Source organism: Anarhichas minor, unplaced genomic scaffold (genome assembly GCF_050575085.1).
Source record: "Anarhichas minor isolate MPS153535 unplaced genomic scaffold, ASM5057508v1 ptg000078l, whole genome shotgun sequence".
In the NCBI taxonomy this organism is placed as follows: Eukaryota; Metazoa; Chordata; class Actinopteri; order Perciformes; family Anarhichadidae; genus Anarhichas; species Anarhichas minor.
The window spans coordinates 526801-550000 of record NW_027466524.1 but is presented as its reverse complement, the minus strand read 5'-3'; the positions used below and the strand labels follow the sequence as shown (position 1 = coordinate 550000).

Genomic DNA, 23200 nt, shown 5'->3' with positions numbered 1-23200 from the left:
GTGCCTCTAATTTTGTCCTTTCTCTCTGGAGCCGAGCGAGAGGAAGATCAGTTGCTTTCATTTCGCTACATCGATCGGCATGGATGGCGAGGGGAGGAAGAGGAAGAGGAGAAAGTTAAGTCCTGCCGTGTTCGACACAGAGTTCACACTGCCGGGTTATGGAGGTTGACGCAGCTTTTTAATGATTACTGCCAAGAGAAAAGTTGATGATTAAGATGTTGTAATAAAAGAACAGGGAGTGAAAGGAGAGAAATAGAGAGTGAGGGAAGATAGCGTCGGGGCCCCTTGGGGCGTGGAGGGTAATTATGTCTAGGCCTGCTCAGAACTCATAGGCCTGGATTACTGGATGAAAGGTAGGCCGAGGGCTCGGAGCACAGACAGCACGATGGGGGGGGGGGCGTAAAGACCCCTGTCCCCTCGGCCGACAGAGGGCGAAAGCCGGGGCGCCGTGAAGAGTTGCGGCTGGATTAACCCTCACTATGCCCCGGCTTGGCCTCTTTTGTCTGCCGCCTTAATGAATCCTCGCACCGCAGCTGCAGATTCAGAGTCAAACAGTTGCTTTTGATCGGCAGTAAATATTCGGACGGAGGCAAGATTGAGTCTGGAGTTCACACCCGGTGCTCCGGTGTGTCACACATGGAAACAGCCATCCAGTGGAAAACAGAGAGAGATCTGACTTTTGTTGCTTTCATTTCCTTCACTGGCGACACATGCAGCAGCATAACCTCTGACAGTAGATCTACAGTCCTCCCCGTCCTCCTTTTTTTCCTTCTGTTCAGCTCCATATTTCACTGTTTCAATATGTTCATATTCATTTTTCCTAAAGATAACTGCATCGATGTGTTGTGTTTTTCACAAAGCACAAGTCGTTGCTCTAAAACACTTTCACAAGAAAAGCTACGAGGACTTTTTGTTAGAAGAAAATGGCAGCAGTCTGATTTTCGCCGTTTCATTATGAATAGCATCACAGTTTTAATAAAAGCCTTTATTTGTAGCTCTGACAGAGACGTGGAGGTTGTGAGGAGAGAGTTCAGGCACCTGTGGCTGCTCTCACCTTCCCACCAAATGTCCCGACGCTTCGGTTAGAGACGAGAGGAATGAGGCTGATAGAGCCGACAGCTTCTCTCCTGCTGGCTTTGTGTGAGCAGTGTGTCTGTTTGTAGGGAAGTGGAGGAGGGCAGATTGTCAGATAAACACTGATGAAAGAAGGGAGAAGAAGAGTGCCACTGTACGTCTCTCCGTTCCTTTCTTTCCTTCTCTCTCCCTCCCTGTGATTGTACGTTCTGTGAGAGTGCACTGATCGAGTGGGGAAGGATGGAAGATGCATGTCGTGACCGAAAAACTGGACTGCAGCTCATAACGATGTCCATTATGTTTGATGGGTGCACCGATCGGACTGTCAGCCCCGGTATGGATGTATTATGGGCTGTGGGTACCGGCCGACACCAGAGTTTCATCACTGAGCTGTATGCCTCTCTGTGTGTCCGTCACTGGGATGATGCTTTTTAATGTGTCAGGACACTTGACTTGAATGTTGCTTTCTTAACAAAATATATACATAGATTTAAATGAAATAATTGTTATTCATTAATTATTAAAATGATACATCGTGCACCAGTAACTTTGGTGGGAAATCTTCAAAGTTGTAAGAAAATACAAGTCGACTGTAAACCTTCTCAATGCAGCGACAAACTGATCAGAACTTACATTAAAGATCCAGAGTCTGATATATATATTGTATATCAGCATAGAATTGAATTGAAGAGACAGTTATTCAGTCAACATCTGACCGATATCGGTATCTGTTCATCACTATTTGTTTTTTACCCTTTGATCATTTTTAAAGTGAGCGACTTGTTTGGTCTGTAAAAATTAAAATAAAAACACATTCCAAGTTCAAAACGACCTCAAAGGTAAAAGCCGTGAAAAGTCTCAACGAAATCAGCAAATCCTCACAAACATCTTTGTTATTTTTACTTTATAAATGCAACTTTAAATTGCTTCAACAATTGATCATTAAAAACAACTGGGCTGGTCAGTAATGTATTAATCAACGATCTGCTGCAGTGCAACTAACACAACATCTCCGTGCTCTGACATATTATAATCATTTCTCATTGTTTTGTTGTATTCTTGTCAGTGAGAATCAGCTGTTTTACTTTGTTTTGGCACATTGTGTGTCTTCTTCACGCATTAATACTTTGTCTGTACGGTTACACGTCATCACGTAGAGGCGCTGCACTCACAGCAGATATTTCTCTCCAGCAAAATGACCACTTTTGATTGTGATGCGTTTAGACAAAGAGTTGATGCTCTGCTGGACTGACCGCTCTGACAGTGAGACATTGTGTTCTGTAAGTGAGTTTGTACTATTAGTTTGTATGTATTATTTTGAAAATGACCACAGTGAGCTGAAGAGAAGAGTTATTCTATCAATATCTGCATTACATTTTCATATTTATCTCACTTTTCCAGTTCTACATACTGCTGGTGTCCCACAGGATGAACAGCGGCCATGAAGAGGTTAACTGTATTTAACGAACAGCCAACTCAGTGAAGATGACTCGGAGTAAATGAATGTCTGTACATCACATCAGCATAGTTTACATTCTGATGTAACAGCGTCTCAGGCCTCATGTGATGAAGGGCTCAGCTCTCTTAAACAGGGGTATTTATGGTGGGGGGGGCTTAAAGCAAGGTGGGGGTCAAATGCATTTACAATCATGAGATGATGGGGCTACCTTTTGTTTGCCCCCCCCCCCGTATTCATCCTGGGTATCTGCATCAGGCTCCCCAGCCTGTCTGCGTGACCTTGTGTACCTGCTGTCTGGTTCTAATGGCTGCCATTGGTCCAGGTGTCTGGTATCAGACACACACACTCGCCCATCGCAAAGAGCACGCGCGTTGGGGGGGTTACGGAGCACAGGAGGGAGGCGTAGGACTGATGAACGAGTGTCCAACGAGACACTGTCCCCATCTCTCCTCTCGTTCCCCTCCCTTTGTGTTTCTCTGAGGACTCGATCCAGACCAGCTCATGTTTGCCCTCAATCAGCCTGTTGGCAGCTTATCTTTAAACACACATCCAAACTGTTTTACTCTTCTTTGTCAGCATTTAGTGAATGCTTTCATTATCCTGCACTGTGCTGTGAATCAGCTAAAATACAAGAGGGTAATAGAGAGGATGGTGTGTGTTGGTCGTGTTTCTTCGCTGCCCCCGGCCGAGGCAGATCTCCATATTGAATTGTAAAGACAGTGAAAGAACAGGATACAGCCTTTGTGATAGCATATCTCATATTCAGTGTGTTTGTATGTGAGAGGAACAGGGACAGAGAGAGATGGGGACATTTCCTTTAGCTCTTGCATGTGTGTGTGTGTGTGTGTGTGTGTGTGTGTCATGCAGCTGCCCCTGTTTGTTAGTTTCGTAGGTTTAGTCATGTTTGATCTCCTGCAAGTCGCCCAGTTCCCGTGGTGATAGCATTCATGCAGCAGAGCAGGAGGTCCGACGCCCTGTTGATGGTATTGTCAGAAAGGTGAAATGAATCATCAGAAATGATTTACCTGTTCACCATGAATACATGTGTACAGTAGGCGTGGGCCTGTGACTGTATGTGTGTGTGAGTGTGTGAGTGTGTGTGTATGTGTGTGTGAGTGTTTTACTGTAGCTCCGCCCATAAGTGCTTCTAAAAGTCAGAATCTAGGAAAACAAACAGGATGTGAATGGTTGTCAGGTGTATTTAATATAAAAGTTGTTTATAGTATTTATATATAGTTTATTTACAATAAACATATCATTTTGTTATAGAATAATAATGACTATTTTACCTCAACAAATTATTTTCGAAAACTCTTTTTTCGAGGGCATTTAAAGCAACCGGTCCAGATTTCATGTTGAGGTGAGTTGTTATTTATGGTATGCATCAGCTTGGTATGAATCTGAATCCGGCTGTAATCCCTCCACAGACCAGCCTCAAGAGGCTCTTCTGTCCCTGCTGTTGGCTGGATGGTTTAAATACACAAATGTCCATCATGACATGAACTGACTGAGAGCACATGACCCTTTGTAACATTCGTTCTAAAAGTGACTAAAACAAATACGTTTGTTGGGGATTCATTCCACTGACGTGTTGCTGTAACTGAACAGGACAATATATTATACTTACAGTCTCTGATGTCTCTTCATGTCTCTCTTCACCATGAGCTGTTGGAATAACTTGTTTCAGGGGTGGGGGAGCTAAACCATGCGTATCTTGTAAAGTATTGGTCACACACTAAATAAATAAATTCAAAGCTCAACAAGTTGTATTTTTTGATGATATTGCAATAGTGGAATGAGTCTTTTTCTGTCCAGTGCATTAAGAGCTTGTTTAAAGGCCTGACCAGGCCAAGCATCCTGCAGAATGAATCAACACATAAGTTACATATACTGCATACTGCCTTCGTCATAGTCGACGGTTTTGAATACAGCCTCACTCTTGCTCATATATCTGCTCAGAGGACTGTGGGTGAGCAAACTGCAAAATGTGATGTATGCGATGTGATGTATTGGGACATTCTAAATATTTTCTGGCGTACTGAATAGTATGGTAGTATGGAACACACAGTGTTAGTTGGCCTGCTCTCCCCGTGGGCCCCCCACCCCATGGGCCCCCCACCCCATGGGCCCCAGGCAGTCTATATTTACGCCCCTGACTGAAGCACTTCTAGATTAATCTCTGTAGTTAAATAAAGGCCACCACAAGCTGAGCTACACACACGCACACACACACGCACACACTAACGTGCGCATACCCGGAAAAATAGAATAAGCACATGCATGCATGCTTCCATCCCTGTACAAACACACATGCCCGCTTGCATGCATGACTTAATGCTTGCAACCACACACACAAGGTTAATGCACACACCTACAGCTCCACAGTGTTTGTGTAGAAGCCCCCCACTCACTTCTAAGGACCTTTCCTCCATTTCTCTCTCTCTCTCTCTGTGCCCCCCCCCTCCAGACACACTCAGAGATGATAAGATGATGCCAGATGGCGCTGCGATGCACAGACATGCATACCCTTCCTCTCTCTCTCTCTCTCTCTCTCTCTCTCTCTCTCCCTGTGTCCGTCACTGGGCACACTGTACCACTGCTGAGTGTGTCCCCAGGGGGCAGAAAAGATATTCGCTCGGCCTAGTTAGCCGCTGCGTGTGCATGTGTGAGCGTGTGCACGTGTGCATCCGAATGCCCAAGCTCATGCCGGAAGCGAAGAAGATGATGCATGCTGTCGGAGGAGGAAGGAGAAATAATGCATGTGTCTGTGTCCGTACGTTTGAGAGACAGAGTGAGTGTGTGACAGAGAGAGAGAGGAAGGAACATGTTTCTGTGAGAGCAAGCAGCATGTTTATATGTATATAAAACTGATATGCGTTGAATTTCCCCCCCGCTATTTCATTTAGTGCTCTTTGTTAATTATAAATGGACTGTGCTTTCCACCCGTCCCCTGTGTGTTGGTCCCCTGCCGCCCTGCGGTGGCTGTCTGTAGTCGGGGAAGAAGAGAGTAAGAGCCGTATACTCTGGTGCTCAGTCCTCACTGGGAGAGCAGGCGTGTGCTGCTTTCGCTCTCATTGCTTTTGTAATGAGGCGATCTGAGGCTCTCCTGTGCTTTCTTCCAAGAAAAGAAGTCAAAGTTCAGGTGGAGATGGCGGGCCCGCCCACAGACACGATGCATTTACAGTATATATACGTTTTACATACATGTTTGGGTGGATGAAGGTTTGTGAGCGAGACAGAAGAACAGGAGAGGAGGGAAAGGATGAGGCCATTATCAGAAGATCGTTTTGATAACTTATTAATCATTGAGGTTATGTACAGTATCAGGCAGAAGTATCAAACATTTGCTGGTTCAGGCTTCTCAAATGTGAGGATTTGCTGCTTTTTTGTCATTTAATTTGAACTGTTTGTCCGACTGAATGAATTCCTAAAATAATTATCTAACGTACATTCAAAACAGGGCTGCAGCTATTGATTACTTTCATTGTCAGTTCATCTACAGATCTTTTCTTTCTGAATAATCAGTACATTTTTCACTTTTTAAAATGACACAAATCCTAATAAGTCCAAGGCGACGTCGTCAAATCTTTTGTTTTAACTGACCAACTGTCTGAAACCCAAAGAGTTTACTATGAAACGCAAGGAGGAGAAACTAGGGAATGTTCGGTATTTGGGCTTGAAAAATGATTTTAAACAATTAGTCGATTATCAAAATAGATCCCATCTAATTTTCTGTTCATCAACTAATAGCTTAATTCACCTATTGTTCCAGCACTAGACCAAAGGGGTAAAGAACGAAATACCCTCACTCACCAGAAACATCCACAGAACCACAAGTACATCATCGAGATATTCCCCTCATGTTCAGTCGTCAGTATGTGCATCACATCCCTGTCTCTTTACTTGCACCATATTCTCAGTTTGCCATTAAATGCCTCCAGGGATCCATGGTTAACATTTCAAATTGTATCCAAGCGTGGGGCAAATTGGTTTAGCAGATAAATACAAGGTTTCACCTCCAACTCAAGCTCCAACTGTGTGTGTGTGTGTGTGTGTGTGTGTGAGAGAGAGAGAGAGAGAACGTGTGCAATCACAGCAATGCTGCAGGGGCTCTCAGTACTCAGAGACTAAATGGCAACATTATTTTACTTTTGGGAAGAATTTAGGGAAATTCAACTGCACTCCCAGACAAACCCCTCCAGGCTCTCTGTGTGCGCGTTTCTCTGCAGCTCTGTTGTGATTTTGCCTCAACAAGCTGGGCTTTTATTGTTTTTTAATTTCCTGTTTTGTATGCCAACGCTGTTCTGCCATTTCTTTGGCACCAGGGAAGCACGTCGTCTTCTCCTCATCTATCCGGTTCATTATTCTTCTCTCACTGCCACAACGCTGAGGAAAAGCTGTGTGTTCATCTTCAGATAGGGGTCACTTTGCACCACATGCACACACATGTACACACATCACGCATTCGATTATCCTTCATCATCTAAAATGAATGGACTTAATCAGTAATTAAGCCGACTTGTCTCTTTTTGAAAGATATGGAGAGGCTCAATGGCAAACACTCCAATGCATAATGAATGACTTATCATCTGTTCTTTCTGCAGATAACTAATATCCTAATATCTTCTGTTCCCCACCTCCCTGCATCTCCTTTCAGATTTGTGCCAGGCCAAGGCGTGGTATTGTACCCCCAGATCGGGGATAAGTTGGACATTGTGTGCCCCCGTGTGGACGGCGGGATGAGCGATGCCGTGGAGTATTACAAGGTATACATGGTGCCTAGGGAGCAGCTGGAGAGCTGCACCATCACCAAGGCCGACACGCCGCTGCTCAACTGCGTCAAGCCCGACCAGGACGTTAAGTTCACCCTCAAGTTTCAGGAGTTCAGCCCCAATCTATGGGGCCTGGAGTTCTTCAGGGGGAAAGACTACTACATCATCTGTAAGTACCCGTCCCTCCCTCAAGGGATCATCAATTAGGCCATGCATTATGTAAGGGGGAAACAGCCTCCTTATCACTTCAGCAAGGTTTGAGAAGCAGCTGTTGGTGACGTACCTGATTGTTGTGCGGTTGTGTATTTTTCTCATTCTAGTCGATCACTGGTCAAACTGAGGTGGTGAACTGCTTTGCTGGCATTTGACTCACAATGTTGTATCGGCCAATTACAATTATTCCTTGAATAATGAATGGAACATCACAGATTAACGCTAAGGATTAGGGATGCACTGATACAGATATCGGGTCTGATACTGATATACTCATACTTATAAAGCTACTCCGGTGCAACCGCACCCGACACGTTAACCTCTTGTCAGTGGAGCCGAATAAGCCGCTCAGCACAAACAGTTTATTGTTACAGTCCCCACTTCACTCGTCCGGGACAGTTAGCAGCCAGCAATGCTGCGTGCACTGTCGTAGACAGATGCAGTGATTCAGTCCCCACCGCATCAATTAGTATCGCTGTGAGGTCCTCTATCTGCCCGTGCGCTCTCTCAGGGTTTCCGCCAGTGCATTGCAAGACCGGCGTAATGTTAGAAAGTGTCCGGTCGAGAAAGAGAGAGAGAGAGAGTGTGTGTGTGATGATGAGCATGAAGTCAGCAGTCAGCTGACCTAGCAGTGCAGTGTGTGTACAGTTTAGTTATTGGTGAATAAATGCGACAACTCCTCAAGACCTGTGAAGACACCCAAGCTACGTCAGCCAGCTGATGCATCAAGTAAAACATCATCATTGACGTTAGCAACAGCTCCGGCGCACTTAAGGTGAATTAACCTTGAAGGTGCACCAGATATTTCCCTGTATGTGACAAGCCACTCCTCTGGGTTCTGCTCAATTTGAGTTACTTTTAATTTTTATCATTTCTTTTAACCGTTTAACTGATAGCACAGTTAAATGGGTAATTAGGCCATTAACGTCCCTTCTGCAATGTTAAAATGCCAGCAAAAGCACCACGTTGTTAGTTACACTCAGAAAGGGTAATTATATTAGTACACTTAGTGGTACTCAATATCGACAAGAGCTTAAATGTGAGTACTTGTACTTGGTCTGAGGATTATGCTACTTTTCTTCTTCAAAACATAAAGTAAATATTGAAGGTCCATTTGAAGTTATGCTATAAGTCCACTCAAGGGAATCTGTAGTGTATTCAAGTCTTATTGTAGTATTTGCTTATCTTTTATCATATATATATATATATATATATATATATCAAGCCTTGCTTCTCAGATCATGAAACAGCATCTTAAACCCCATCATGCCACACCTCTCCGATGGATGCCTTTATACGCTTATGGACCGACACTGAACCCTCGAAGGTCCTCAGCTGTGAGACCTTTGGCAGCCTGTACTCTCCACAGTCACCCTTCAGCCTCATGGTGCAGATGTGGCCGCTCCGTTTTGCTGATTGCCTGTGATGCACTAACGGCGTCCTGGGAGGAAGTTCTGATGGGGCTTAGCGACGGCCCCCTGGTTTGAAACATGGGAGGTGGACTGAACCATCTGTGTGGCGCTGATGGGGGGTGTGCCGCAGATAGGACCATCTGTGAGGCTCTGCCACAGCCATCTGTGAGCTGTCACAGTAGGGGAAGGCCATATTCCTGACTGAGTAGAAGGAAGGGGAAGAAAGGAGAGCGAAGAGAGGAGGAACACATTGCTTCTTATCCAAACAGTCTATTGTGGGAGAGGAAGTTGAATTTTGCAAAGCAAATGTGTAAGGTGTCAGCTAATTGTACTGAACTGTATAAATCCTACGTTAAACCGCCTGCAGCAGCAAACTCCTGTGAGTTTAAATGTTTTTCTGAGCTCCACAGTACCTGGAAGTCCCGCAGAGAGATCTGTCAAGCAGCTGTTTCAGAAAAACAGGTTCTCCGAGACATTATGCCCAATCAGTTCTACTTACCTTAGTTTAAAACCAAACATGCAACAGTAGCTGCTCTGTCGCTAATGTGTCATAGCTGCAGGATATTTACACGGCGGGGCATGTCTCGCTGTGTTAGAGTCTAACAGCTGCGTTTGTGGTCTTGCAGGTGAGACATGTTGGAGCAAATATAGCAGGTTAATGGCTCAACACTGGCTCAGAGGCCAAATGACAATACGTTTCGCTGGAAAATAAAGTGTCTGGAGCTACACGACTGGTGGGCGGCTCCACACATAAATACACCTGCGCAGGGCGTGCATGAGCATCCAAACCCACAGGAGCCGATCAAACCATCAGATGTGGTTTGTGTGTGTGTGTGTGTGTGTGTGTGTGTGTGTGTGTGTCTGTGTGCTCAAAGACTACAAAGGCTTCTGACTGCAAAGGTGCAGACGCGATCGCCCTCCCCTCGTCTCCCTCCACCCAAACGGCGCAGTTAATAATTGACGAGCTGCTGCTGGTGTTTACTTACCCTGGTTCTCCTGCTGCTGAATGTGATCACACTGTGGTGGATCAGAATCAGAAGACGGGGATGAGTTCAGGATGATGCAGAACATGTAGGGGTACATGTGGTTTGGAGAGACAGGCTGATGTGAGGGCAAACACGCACACACACACACACACACACACACACACACACACACAGTCCCTCAGGAAGCTGGGGCTGCAGCTTGAAGCATCTTCTCTGTGCACACAGCTGTACCAGTACAGACGCCCTGTGACAACAACAGTCCTGTTCACTCTATCGAGACATCTAGATCACCTATTTCTCTCTGTGGTTTTCTAGCAGACAGGAATATTCAATTTCTCACCGCCTCACGTTAAAACCCCTCCTCTTCATCAGCTTGCCGAGTCGACAAGTTGTCAATTCACAACTTTAAGACGACGAGTTGGAAAATCCAATTTTGCAGTTCTTACAACTGCAAAATTGCAGTTGTAATTCTGCCGCCATTCTGCCTCCCTTCACAGCTACCCAAAATTCAAATGTGTAGCCTAAAGAGGGGAGAGAGGGAGCTGTTTCTCCATTGGAGTGTGTCATGTTTTGCTGTTAATTGCTCTCCAACTCCAGCTCCAGCTTTGCATGTGTAAACACCAGAAGTGCAGCACAAACGAAACACACGCACACAAAAAAGACAGACTGAGAGAAGGTGGACTCAGACTCTTGGTTGTTTGTACCCTGCAGTGTTGGAGTGAGCCAGTGTGTCAGTCTTTGCCTGTGGGTGTAACTCTGTGTGTCTGTGTGTTGGGTGAATGAGCTCTTGGTCTGACTTGCCCTGCGTAGCTCTACGTGGAAGCATCGCCATCTTGTTTACGCCTGTGTGTGTGTGTGTGTGTGTGTGTGTGTGTGTGTGTGTCCCCGGCCCCCGCCTTCCCCCCAGCAGTGCTGTCCAAGATCCATCGGAGTGTGACACCGCCTCGGAAAGTTCACGGCGAGGATTTCATTAGTCTTCTGGAGTGAGCACTCGATACGTAATTAATTAACCAGCGTTTAATCCTCCATTTCTTCTCACAATTGCCAAGGCCCCCACATCAATGCTACGCAGCCTCCACCGATTGGATTAGTGCGGCCTTGTGTTGAGTATTGTGTGAGTAAGGCTAGACCTAGATTGGATGGGTATGCTCAACCCCCCCCACCCCCCCTCCCCAACTTCAAAACCACCCATTGAAGCGACGGTGACATCAGGCCTCAGCATTGACTGTCTCATCCTGTACTATCCTGCAGTGAAGACAGGCGGCCAATGAACAAAAAGGATGCACGCATCACACGGTCTGCTCTTGTGTGTGTGCGTGATCGTGAATTTGCAAACTGTGTGTTTGCTTGCATGCTTAGAAAAGGGCCGCTGTGTATCCGCAGATCTCTGTCTCTGTGACTACACGTGGGCGCGTTTGTGTATTTTGTGCAAGCACATGTGTGTGTGTGTGAGTGTACTTCTGTGTGCCTTCTTTTTTGCTGAGAGCAGATGAGTTTGATGTGATCGTTTGCGGCAGCATGGCCTGCAGCCGAGAACGTAGTGAGCTGGATGATTACATGAGCTAAAGAGGCAAAGAGAGATAAAGAGAGAGAGAGAGAGAGAGAGAGAGAGAGAGAGAGATAAAGAGATAAAGAGAGAGAGAAAGAGAGAGAGAGATAAAGAGAGAGAGAGAGAGAGAGAGAGAGAGAGAAGAGAAATAGAGCAAAAGGGAGAAGGGGTAGAACGAGAGGGATGATGAGCTAAACAGGGCAGAAGAAGGACAAGGCTGAATTTACAGTCAGGGCAGACATGCACAGAGAGATTTCATCAAGACTTAATCAACCTTCGCCTCAGTCACAACACAACATCGTCCCGTCACCTCCTTGCTACTCGGAGTGTCGTCTGGATCTAACGTGAGCTCTGAGGGGGAACATCCTCCTCATTCAATTTGATGAATTCAAAATGCACTTTCAGGTTTTTGTCTGATTGAAACTATCGGTTCTTTGTTCACCCCAATGCATCCAGGTTCATGGGATTGGTGGTGACGTTATTATGATCACATTATGATGATGGAGGACAGGTTTGTTCAGCAGCAGTCAGTGCTGCTTTGTGTCTGCGTAGCTAACAACCTAGAGAACTATGCTTATTTTCACCCCAAATTGCAATGAATCCACTTATCGCTGCTGTAATAATTGCGTGTTAACCTAAATTTAAGTGGATCTGAATCATTTATTTAAAATGTTTGTGTTTTGAGAGAGGCTAGTGGTGATTACTACACAGCTTTGAGTAGATCTGGGGTGAGCCAGCTTTGCCCTGGCCTTGTTTCTGAGGGTCACCAGGGTCTCTAAACGCGGAGGCGCCTCTTGTCACGGGTGATTAGGGCACACGGTGATGACGGGTATTAACCAGCCCGTAACCCCAGCTCCGTGATGAGGGCTTCACGCTCCACGGCAACCCGACGGATGGCAATTTATGCTCGTCATTTAGATCATAGCTGCCTTTGTCTCACTTCTTCTCTTTCTGGGACACATCCGCACTGTGTCCATCCGTCCATTCTCTCATTTTCTTGCCGTGTGCAATGCCCTCTCTCTCCCTTCCTATCGGCCTTTCTGAGATGCCTCTTCAGGCTCCTGTCGCCATGCCTTTGCTCTGTTTCATTATGCATGGCCACGCATTGTCCCTTTTGCAGCAGGGCATCGTGTATTAATTAAACCCACAGAATTTGACAACGTTGGTGAGGCCGCTTTCAAAGTGTTGTTTTTCAAGCTTTACAGCACTCTTGATGCTGGACTACAGACATTTAAACTATCTCTGTACATGATATTTGTCCAAATGAAACTGAAACATATCTTTACAGATAATCAAAATGATACAAATGCTATTAACCACTAACACCGCTCTTTAGATGCGATGTTAGCTTAAACACCATATGCCACTCTGAAACTAGCTCTAAATGCTAGCACAGTGATCTGTTGGAGCTATTTCTTATCTGAGAGTTACATTAGGAGAAGTCTTTCAGTCTTTATCTGGAGTGTAGCTCGCTATGGACTGTCTCATTGAGCACAAGGGGATTTTCCACTCTCTTGATTTGATAAACAGGGTAAATGAGGCTGAGGGGGAGGACGTGTAGGGGCTGCGTGACTTGTGGTGTGTTTATGACTGTGGTTGGAGTGTGTGTTGTATGCTAATGTTCATTTTACACGTGGCTCAAACACACACAGACAGACGCTCAGAGTGAGGACACTTCTTTCACACAGTTCTACCATTGGTTTGAGACGACATGTGACCTGTGTGTGGTTGAAGGTGTGTGTGTGTGTGTGTGTGTGTGTGTGTGTTTCAGACCCACTCAAGCTGTCACTTCGGTCTCAAGCGGTAGCCTACTTTGTCACAGCCGGTGAGGGATTTTTCCTGATGACATTTTTCCCCATTTGCGGAGCCTGTTTTTTGCATGTGTGGGTGTGTGTGTGTGTGTGTGTGTGTGTGTATGTGACTGTGAATGCGAGTGTGTGTGTGGGACCAATCTTGCTCACCACTAGAACCCGATCTTAACCACATCGCCAGTGCAAATGGAGTGAGAAAATAGACTGTAATTCACAGTCAAGATGAACGGGGAAGGAGAATCCAATGTAGCCCTTCCTTTGACCTCATTGTTTCTCTCTCTTGTTTCTCTCCGGGTCCCTGCAGAAGGTCACACACAAGCCGAAGTACTGGCTCAATCTCTCTCACTATTCCTTCTCCTTTTTACTACTTGTACTCCCCCCTCCCATGTCTGTGAGTCTTATCTGGATGCTGTAATGCCCCCCCCCCCCCCCAACATGTTCCTTCAGACCCAGCATTATGGATTGGCTGGTTAACTCTAGCAGCTAGTCTGTCAGCCCGTCCAGCCTGGCCTCGTCTGCCTGGGCTGAGGAGGGCCAGTCATTCAGGAAGCCTGAGCTCATTCAACAATCACATTCTGTTTAAATCCAAGTCAGGCTTGCCGGCACTGCAGCCTTGGCATAGTGAGTGTGTGTTTTACTCGGCATTTAAAGGGGAAGAAGAATTTAAAGTTTCAAATGACTCCAGTTTGAGGATTTTCTTTTTTTTCCACGACTTCTTTTAAACGTCAAGGAAACGTTGCGAGGCAAGTTAACAAAAGCCCCGTTTCTGGAAGCTTGACGAGGAGATTCAGTCTTTTTTTTTGTTTGGCTTCAGAGTGAATGGATGTTGATGTGTTAATAGGGCAAAGGGAAAGAAGAAGGGAGGACAGAACAAAGAAATAGGCAGTGATACAAGCGGCGATATGTGTGGCAGACCTAAATGCACCGTCTGTGCAGTCCACCGCTCTGTGAACTCTGACCTCTCGGGCACAAGTGCTTCTGAGCGTGCATGCACCTCGACATCCCACGCACCTCAGGCCTCAAACACCACTGCACAAACACACTGCCATCCTGACAAGCACTACAAAGTCTACAGTGTTAAGATGGTTAATGACATCCTGCAGGATTGTTAAAATCAATGCGTGTTATGCTAATAGGTTTATGAAATGAACAGACACACACACACACACACACACACGGGCACAGGAGCACAAGCCTTTAAGAAGCTTTGTCTGTAATGTGCTTTTCGGTCTCCACTGGAAAAGCCATAGGTCAGCTGGAGAAGGAGACAGAGGGAGAGAGGAGGCGAGATGGAGGGTGGGAAGGAGGAAGGGGGGGAGGGAGTCCTTGTTAACATGCTCTTTGTGTCCGCTCCCATCACCGTCTCATTGAAGCAAGGGGATTCCGGGAGGGTGGAAAAGGAAGAGAAAAAAGACAGCTGGGAGGAGGAGAAAGAGAAAGCTGCAAACTATGCAAAGCTTCATTTTTCAAAGATGTTTCAATCGAGACCTCGGCACCTGCCTTTCACTTCCCCTGCAGTTGATGGAAAGGCTTCGAGTGCAGCAGGAATGGGAACATGTTGAGGTAGAGCCGAGTGTGTTCATGGGGTAATGGGGTTTAGGGGAGAGGGTAGCGGCTGCAAGGTGGCTGCCCTGGAGAGAAGGAAGCTGGGGATGATGGGGTGTTGTTGGAAGGAGGAGAATGAGGAGGGGCTGAGGGGGAGCAGAGGGGAGGGGGTGGGGGTCAGTGTGGTGGGCACGGTCGTAGTGAATGCGGGCCACTGCGTGCTGGCGGGAAGCCAAGCTGCTAAGCCCTGGCAGCTCGTTAGCCTCTGTGTTACTGACCTGATAGACCACAAGCTCTACTACCCCCACCTCCCTCCCTCCCTTCTTTCCTGTTCCCTGTCCATCTCATGATCCACGCCAGCTGCAGTACTGCCCAGCCGCCTCAAGAGGCAGCGCAGATAAAAGCAGACAAGCAGAGAGGCGGTGTAGCAGCTAATGGGCTTGAAAGCATCCAGCTGATTGAGCTGTGGATGGGCAGCCTTTGCATGTTGTCAGTGTGGCCCACATCTTTTTGACACAAGCAGATATTCCTTCTTCAGCATCTGCTTACAGGGCCCGTTTTGTTCCTCCTGTCACATGTGGGACGTCTTGCTCCGCCCCTCCAGATTCCTCTCCCAACATCTGCTGTTGTCCCTTAAACACAGTGTTTAGCGCTGCACTTCTGTGTTCTCCTGTGTTTAAATGTTATTTTCAGATCCTTTAAGCACTTTTCATCTAAGGGGATTCATCACTTCCCTCTGTTCTCTTAATTTCACTGCTTCTCTTGGAAAAGTGTTTTTTTAAACCCTTTCTCACCCCGTCCTGTTTACATCCCTGAGTATTTGTTCTCATGTTGTCAGCAGGCCTCTCCATCTTCTTCAGCCTGGCAGCGAGTTTGGTTTTTTAGATCTGAGCTTTTGAGGGCTTTTAAAATCCCAAAAGTGTGTTCTTTAATAACTGGCCACCTCTCTCTGGAGTGCTATTAGTGCTAATGCACGATAAGCCTCCGAATTTCCTGCGGCTTGCAAAGATGGCCGCTGCCGTGGCAGTCATCGTTCTTTCCCTTTCTCAGTCTTTCCCCTCTTCTCACCTCCCTTAACTGCCTCCTTCATGAGGCCCATCAGCACAGTTAGAGGTATTACAGTCACAATTACTCAAGTTAATTGACTTTGGGGATGTGAAATATCCCTCTAGAGCGTAGCATTTGAGGTGATGAACAGGTGAATTGTGATCTTATTAAAGGGGATATGACTCATATCCTTCCTCAGAGGAAGGCTCTCAGTGTCTCTGTTGTTTTGGGGAACTGGCTGTTTTTCCGAGATAGGCTTAAGGCATATATGGCAACACAGTTTCCCCAACACATCTTTTTTGTACCAGGTGCACGCAGCGACAGCTAATTCTAACCTTGTCCCTCTCTCTCTGCCCGCTGTAGCTACATCTAACGGCACCATGGAGGGCATCGACAACCAGGAGGGGGGACTGTGCAAGACCAGGTCCATGAAGATAATCATGAAAGTGGGACAAAGTGAGTATTGTATTATTGAATTACGGTGGTGAGTGCCTGCGGGCGTGAGCGGGCAGCCACAATGCAGCGCTAGTACATTGAGAAGAATTGTGTGAGACTCTGAAAATGCCCTAATAAGGTCATAGGAGGCTGTGCAGCATACTGCTCCATCGTCTCCATGACACCTGGGGCTGCGAGGGGGCAGGAGATGTAATCTAGTGGAAACACACTCACACACTATTGCCTATGCTTGCATGCACACGTGCACTGGAAGCATCTGCTGCATACACCCTTTCAACTAGAAGGATTTCTACACATGCAAATCTAGTTTAGAGGCACACAAACACATAATTCTCATGTGTGTGACACCCACACACACACACACTGTCCCTGAGTGGGCATTCTACACACTACATGTGAAGCACACATGTAGTGTGCCCCACGCAATCACACCAGACACACCGGACTCTATTCTTAATTACAGCGATAATTATCGCTGCGATAATTATCGGTTGCCCGGCTGCAACCCAGAGAAGCCATTTCCTGGGGTCGGCCCTCTCGTCAACACCAGCTCTAGCACTATTGAGAGGAGAAGGTCAGGGAATTAATCGAAGCTGCTGCACTCGGAGGAAGTAACAGCAAAGAACAGGTGCTGGAAATTGGCTCCAGTGTTAAGACTTGCTCACGAATCAGTGGCTTTATTAAACAAAATGTACTATTTAGTGTGGGTTTGGTACAGTTAAGCTTGAAGGTGCATAGTGATTCTGACAGCAGATGCTCAGTGAAGTACTCCAGACAGACATTTTAGCAGCATTTAGAACTACATGGACCCATTGCAGAACCAGAAAACAACCATTACCGACTCTTTATGGTGGATTACAGTCATGTCTGGGTCATGAAGAGCTGTTTGTACAGAAACACTTTGCTTCATGTGAACGTAGTCGAAGATCATTTTGCTGCTGGTTGCATTGTTGAAGCATTTAGAGGTTCAAGAATTTTTTATTGTTTTTCCGTAGGAAATTCCCTCTTTGTGTTTTGCTGGTAGTCACATGTAGGTTTGTTGCTGAGACGAAACCCAGCACAACAGGGACAAAGAAACCTAATTGACACGGAGAACAATCTGAACCAGTCCCTTTACATGAGCATCAACAACATAGACATACCCTACACGAAAAAGTAATTCCCCATTAATTTTCATGCATCTTCTCCGCATTTTTCCAGATCCCTCTGACCCTATCTCACCCAAAGACATTCCCACCAGAGTACCCTACTCACCCAAGCACTCAGATGGCAAGGAGACCTATAACCCCAACGATGTGCTGGAGAAACCAGGTGAGATCACCTACTTGCAGCTTAAATACCAGGAAATTGGTAATTGCGTGGAGGATTTATCGACACAGTTTGGCTTGTGGGCGGGAGATTGTTCGGTCAGCTAAGAGCAGATAACGCTAAGTAGGCGAATGTGTGTGTGTGTGTGTGTGTGTGTGTGTGTTTGCAAGAGTCACTGAGGTGTGCGTGTGAAAGTGAAGGAAAGAAAGATCAGCTATTCATCAGCCAGTAATTGAATGTTGCCCATAAAACTGATAGGCATCTCCGGCCTCTCAAGGACTTATAAGGTATCTCCACACTGGCCACATTCCAGCCTCAACCCGCCGCTTAAATGACATTTTCAGGAAAAGGATCTGATCGCTGTCTGCCATCTTTTTAACGACCTGCTCTCAGTACAGACTTGTTTCTGCACCAAATCACAACTGTGGCTACGTGCAGACTGCTCTTATCTCGGTTATTATATTGCAGTTAAAAATCTCTTAAGAATATCAGGCCGGCAATTTCCGCAGTGAGCTGTGCTTAGATAACAAGAAACAGGAAGGGCCCGGGAACAAAAACAAGCTGACCTATAACAACAGTCCTCCGTTCCTTCCCTTCCATGTCCTGGCTCATTGAGGGCGCGGCCTCACCTGACTCTTTATGTTTTCACTCCCAAATCTGCCTTAACGTTGAGCATGCAGATTGGCCAGGCTGCCTGTTAGATCCATGATGGCACCTTTTATCTGCAGACATCAGCATCTTGCTCTCTCCATGTTCCTGTCTCCTGCTCTTTTATGCCCCAGCCGTCCATCCCGGCAGCTATCAGGAGCATATGGGCGTCAGAGCGCTGTGGGCAGAGCGTCTGAGGCAGCATGATCCCCTTGTAAAACAACGGAAGGTTCCTTGCTTTGGGCTGCCTGCCATCCTGTATCCACTCCCCCTACCACAGCAGAGACAGCTTCAGGTCCTCAGGAGAACAGCGGCAGACAGGGACACACAGGAAACAACCCCCCCTCCCCCCTTTAGGTGTTGGATGTTAACCAGAATGCCCATCACTGGGATTCAGAGCCCAGCTTGACTTTCATAATTGATGCCTAACGATGACATCAAATCCTTCTGTCGTATTTGCTTCCCTTTGGGGCTGTTAGTTAGAAACCGAAGTTACTTTTTATGTCTTTCAAGATGCAATTTATTTAAGTGCCATTTGCCTGGATCTACCCCAGCCATTGCATCTCCTATCAGACTGCTTGCCCTATAGTTTCAAGGTTGCAGTCTTCACCGGCGGAATTTGAATAGCCACCGATCGAATGTGACCTTTATACAAAAGCCCTCTATAGGCAGGATTCACGCTCAGCCGCTGTGCTGCTGGCCTGTTCCAGACGCCTTTACTGTGACATGATGAAAAGATTGTGAAGAACGAAAGGGAAAGGCAGCGAAAGACGAAAACACGGCTTCCTTTTCTTTCCTTTAAAGGCGTCAGTAAGAATCTTAACTGAAGTGTTTTTAGGATCCTCGAGCAGCATCTGAGAACTCGTTCCTCTACACTCTACTGGTGTCAGAATTCTGCACCAGAATCACATTTCTGTAACTTATGGATATGGGTATCATGGCCACTTCACAGAGCAATTGGCCAGAGGTTCTCTCTCTTGACACAATGACTTTGTGTGCACAACCTTCGTGGAAAGATTGGCTGGGTGTGTATGTTGTTATCCCCATTTGGATGATTAGCGCTCCACACCTAGCCCTGTAATGCATGCGATACAAAGCAGTTTGTTTTAAACACACCCAGACCCCTCAATTTTCTTTTTTGCTGCTGTTTGAACGTGTTTATATATAGAATATATGATTTTAGCCTCACGTTTGCCTCCCTCTGTCTCCCAGGTGTAGCGCCCAGAGAAAGCAGCGACAATGACAACAGTGGAAAGTCCTCCAGCATCATCGGCTCCGAGGTGGCCATCTTCGTTGGCATCGCTTCAGGCAGCGTCATTTTCATCATCATCATCATCATGCTGGTCCTGCTGCTGCTCAAGTACCGTCGGCGGCACCGCAAGCACTCGCCGCAGCACGCAGCCACGCTGTCTCTGAGTACGCTGGCCACGCCCAAACGGAGCGGAGGCGGCGGGAACAATAACGGCTCGGAGCCCAGCGACATCATCATCCCGCTCAGGACTGCTGACAGCGTCTTCTGCCCCCACTACGAGAAGGTCAGCGGCGACTACGGCCACCCGGTCTACATAGTTCAGGAGATGCCGCCTCAGAGCCCGGCCAACATCTATTACAAGGTCTGAGGTGGAACTTTTGAAAGCAAGAGACAAACTGGAACAATCCCGGGCAGAGCGGGTTTTTAGTTTTGGCTGGCGCCAATGGCACGCCCGCAATCACTCTCGCTCTTTCTCTCTTTCTCTCTTTGTCGACTCCTCCTCCTCCTCCTCCTCCTCCTCCTCCTCCTCCTCCTCCTCGTCTCTGATGTTTTGTCACTACTTCTTTCTTTATCAAAGCTTTGCTGATACCTTGTCGCTCTGGTTTGGTCGGTGCGGACGGGATGGGTGGAGGGCCGAAGAGAAAGCTACCGCTGCCGCTCTTTGGAAATAGACAGGACGATCTCTTCTTCCCCCGATGCTGCTCCCCGTTTTGTTTTTGAGGGAACTGAGTGTTGTGGGATCAGAGAGTTAGACGGATGCACAGCTTGTTTTTCTTTGTCTGGGATAGGACGGATGGACGGATGTATGAACGCGAAGGTTTGCTGGCAAGAGAGGATTGGAAGGAATTTGTGGCTTCACCATAAGAGAGACTATTGCTTGGAAAAAGAAAAATGAGGAGATGTAAAGGAGAACATGGGCTGACCATGAACTCACAAAGTGGCTGCCCTCCCTTGATACTCACTAGCCAGAGAGACTCTGTGGATTCACCAGTTGGACGAGGAGGACGGAGAGAGGTTCTCACACCGCTCCTCTCTGGGACTTTCCTGACTGACTCATGGAGATCACCATTCACCCTGCCACCCACATGCTCACCATCACATATACACACATTCACCCACACGCACAGACACACTGTCTCACCAGTCAATGTGAACTGTTTGGGTTTAAGTGTGGATTGCACCAATCCTCCCAGATATGTTTTCAGCAAATCACTTCTTTCAGATGATATTTGAAGGTCTCAAGTTAAGAAAAATAGTTTTTTTGTACTTTCAACATTTACTGATCTTGTTTCTGGTCGTATCTGGTTTTCATATCCTGGTGCAGTTCAAATACAGATAGAGGTTTTCTTTTCCTTTAGTGACAAGTTAAATCGTATGTGACATTCAAACACAAGTTACCCAACAGTGGCTAGGAGTGGCGAGAGCATGAGCAAGGATTTTACTTCAATTTGCGCACTCTCGCCAGGGAACAAGGCACGTGTGAGGACTGCCCAGGAGGCTCCTGGGAAGAGTGGAGGACTTTCATATACATAGAGCAGCACTTTTAACCCTTTTTTGGTACCTCCACTCTTGGCAGCAGTCAGAGAGAGACACAGTGATAGCTTGAGATGGGAGAGCAGCTGTATCCCATCACATTTAGCAGAAAGGGCTCGCCTCAACTTCTCTACAACCTGGGCTTTTCACACGGGAAAGTGTTAGGGGCAATAAGAAATCCAATTCGCCTTACTGCCATTTTTCGCATCAGGTGAGGAAGAGGCCCGAGATCTAGTTGAGGTTAGCGTAGCTGGCTGAGACAGCTCTAGGTACTGTAATGTTTACCCCTGGGGGTCCAATGATGACTAAGGGTGCCCTCAGGGCCCAGAATCAGCATGGCTGGTGCTCTCCTATTGTTAAAAAAAAAAGCACAGGGACATCTTCTTACATTGTCACTGTTTCTTAATATCCATTATCATTTCCATATTGTGATTATTTGATTTACTTCTCTCTTTTTTACATAATAGGACATTACAAAGGTGAAAAATGAAATAAAACGCAGAATTTATTTATGATAAACACATAGAGCACAGGTGTTGTCAGGCCGCATGGAGAGGAAGAAGAAGAAGGATTGTTAATATATTATGGTAGAAGTGCACATTATGCAATCCAGGATTTGATTAATTCATATCTCCCATATTTTCATGAGCTCTCGTCCACAGACACAGGGCCTGGGAAAGAGGACCAGGGGAGGGCAGCCTGGGCCCCGGCCCTGGGGGGGAGGAGACTTATCTGTCCCAAAATAGCTCACATTGGTGTACACAAGGGCAGAGTAGTTATGTCTCCCACACTCACTCAGTGTAGCATTTCCCAAAGGATAATTCTCACGAACACCCAGTGCCCCCGACTCTCCTCATACACACCTCTCATGTTCTCTTGTGCATGTGTGTGTGTGTGTGTGTGTGTGTGTGCGCGTGTTGAACAAGTCCATATTTCAGTGACTTCACATCCATTAATATTTTTGGCTTAGCATCATAATCATAACTTTAGCTGTTCCCAGAGCATGCATCAGCCCATCGTCATCATTTGTTCATGAAGAACATCAAAATTTCACCGAAAAGCCAAGCCTTGTATGATCTGAGGTTTGTGCCTCTAAGAGGCTACAAAATCTGCAAATATGCAATTCTTATTTATTTTTTTAATCGATTCTGAGAAAAAACAAACCACCTATGGAAAGTGTTCTTAACCACTGAAAGATGTAACAACAAACAAATGACACAAAACTAGCAAAGTACGTCACACAAGCCTGCTGTTAGTTTTCCTTTCCTGCATTATTTGTAGTATTATTTGAACCTTTTCTGTTTTAACTATGTGCCGTAGTACAAAGGTAAACTGTGAAAAATGAAACCATTAAAAAGCATATATATCACACCTGAACAGGTATTTAAGAAAAGATGAAAAGAAGACACACACACACACACACACACACACACACAAAGAAATGGCTGTTTAGTTGCTCTGTTTGCGGCAGAATATGACAATCTTATTAGTTTATTTGAATCTGACGTCCTTTTCTTAGCTGCCACTCGACTAACGCTCTCCCAACATTGACCGGGTTTGAGTCGACCTGTGATGAAATGTTGTAGCGATGCTGTGAGAGTCTTAGCCCGAAGGCAAGGAGAAGCACCTCAGGCTACTGTAAAATGCCTTGCTCGTATGGTCAGCCCTTGGTCACTTGACTCAGTAATTTTGCACCGTACTTCTGTAGGTAAGAAACTGTAAATACATTAATGTTTGTATTGTATATGGATCCTGGGTTGTTACAATAGCCTTATTCACCTTTTTAGGGAAGTAAATGGAGAAAAAAAGTACAGAAAAATGGAATACACGTCAGTAAAACAGAGCATACTACTTTTTTGGTAAATAGCTTATGTAAATATTGACCAGAACCCAATAAAAACATTTTTTTATAAACTCTTAAAGTAAGATGTTTTGTATAAAATTTGAATTTTTTGCTATGTATTTTAGCTAGCGCTCGATGGAAAGCCCGTGTCCTCCCCACTCCCTCCCCTTTTGCACTGTTTCCATGGTAATTTGGTTTTTAAAAAAATGAGAGAAAAGTTGCCAAACCGACTGCTGCATATTTGTGCCATAAGTGTGAACCATAAATATTTATTGAATTAGTTTCTTTTTCT

The 23200-nt window shown here is 46.1% G+C and overlaps 1 protein-coding gene across 4 annotated transcripts in view; it reads left to right on the top strand.

Annotated features, from left to right (window-relative positions):
• Nucleotides 1–20147, top strand: part of efnb2a (ephrin-B2a) — a 26747-nt gene extending 6600 nt beyond the window's left edge. Inside the window, exons 2-5 of one of the 4 annotated variants that reach the window (XM_076081050.1) lie at nt 7191–7474; nt 16232–16324; nt 17525–17635; nt 19499–20147. In XM_076081050.1, coding sequence (XP_075937165.1) covers nt 7191–7474; nt 16232–16324; nt 17525–17635; nt 19499–19899 — 889 coding nt within the window. In that variant the 3' untranslated portion in view covers nt 19900–20147. Of the gene's footprint in view, nt 1–7190; nt 7475–16231; nt 16325–17524; nt 17675–19492 lie in introns of all 4 variants that reach the window. The other 3 variants (XM_076081049.1, XM_076081048.1, XM_076081051.1) reach the window with 3 other exon arrangements.
• The last annotated feature ends 3053 nt before the right edge of the window (nt 20148–23200 follow it).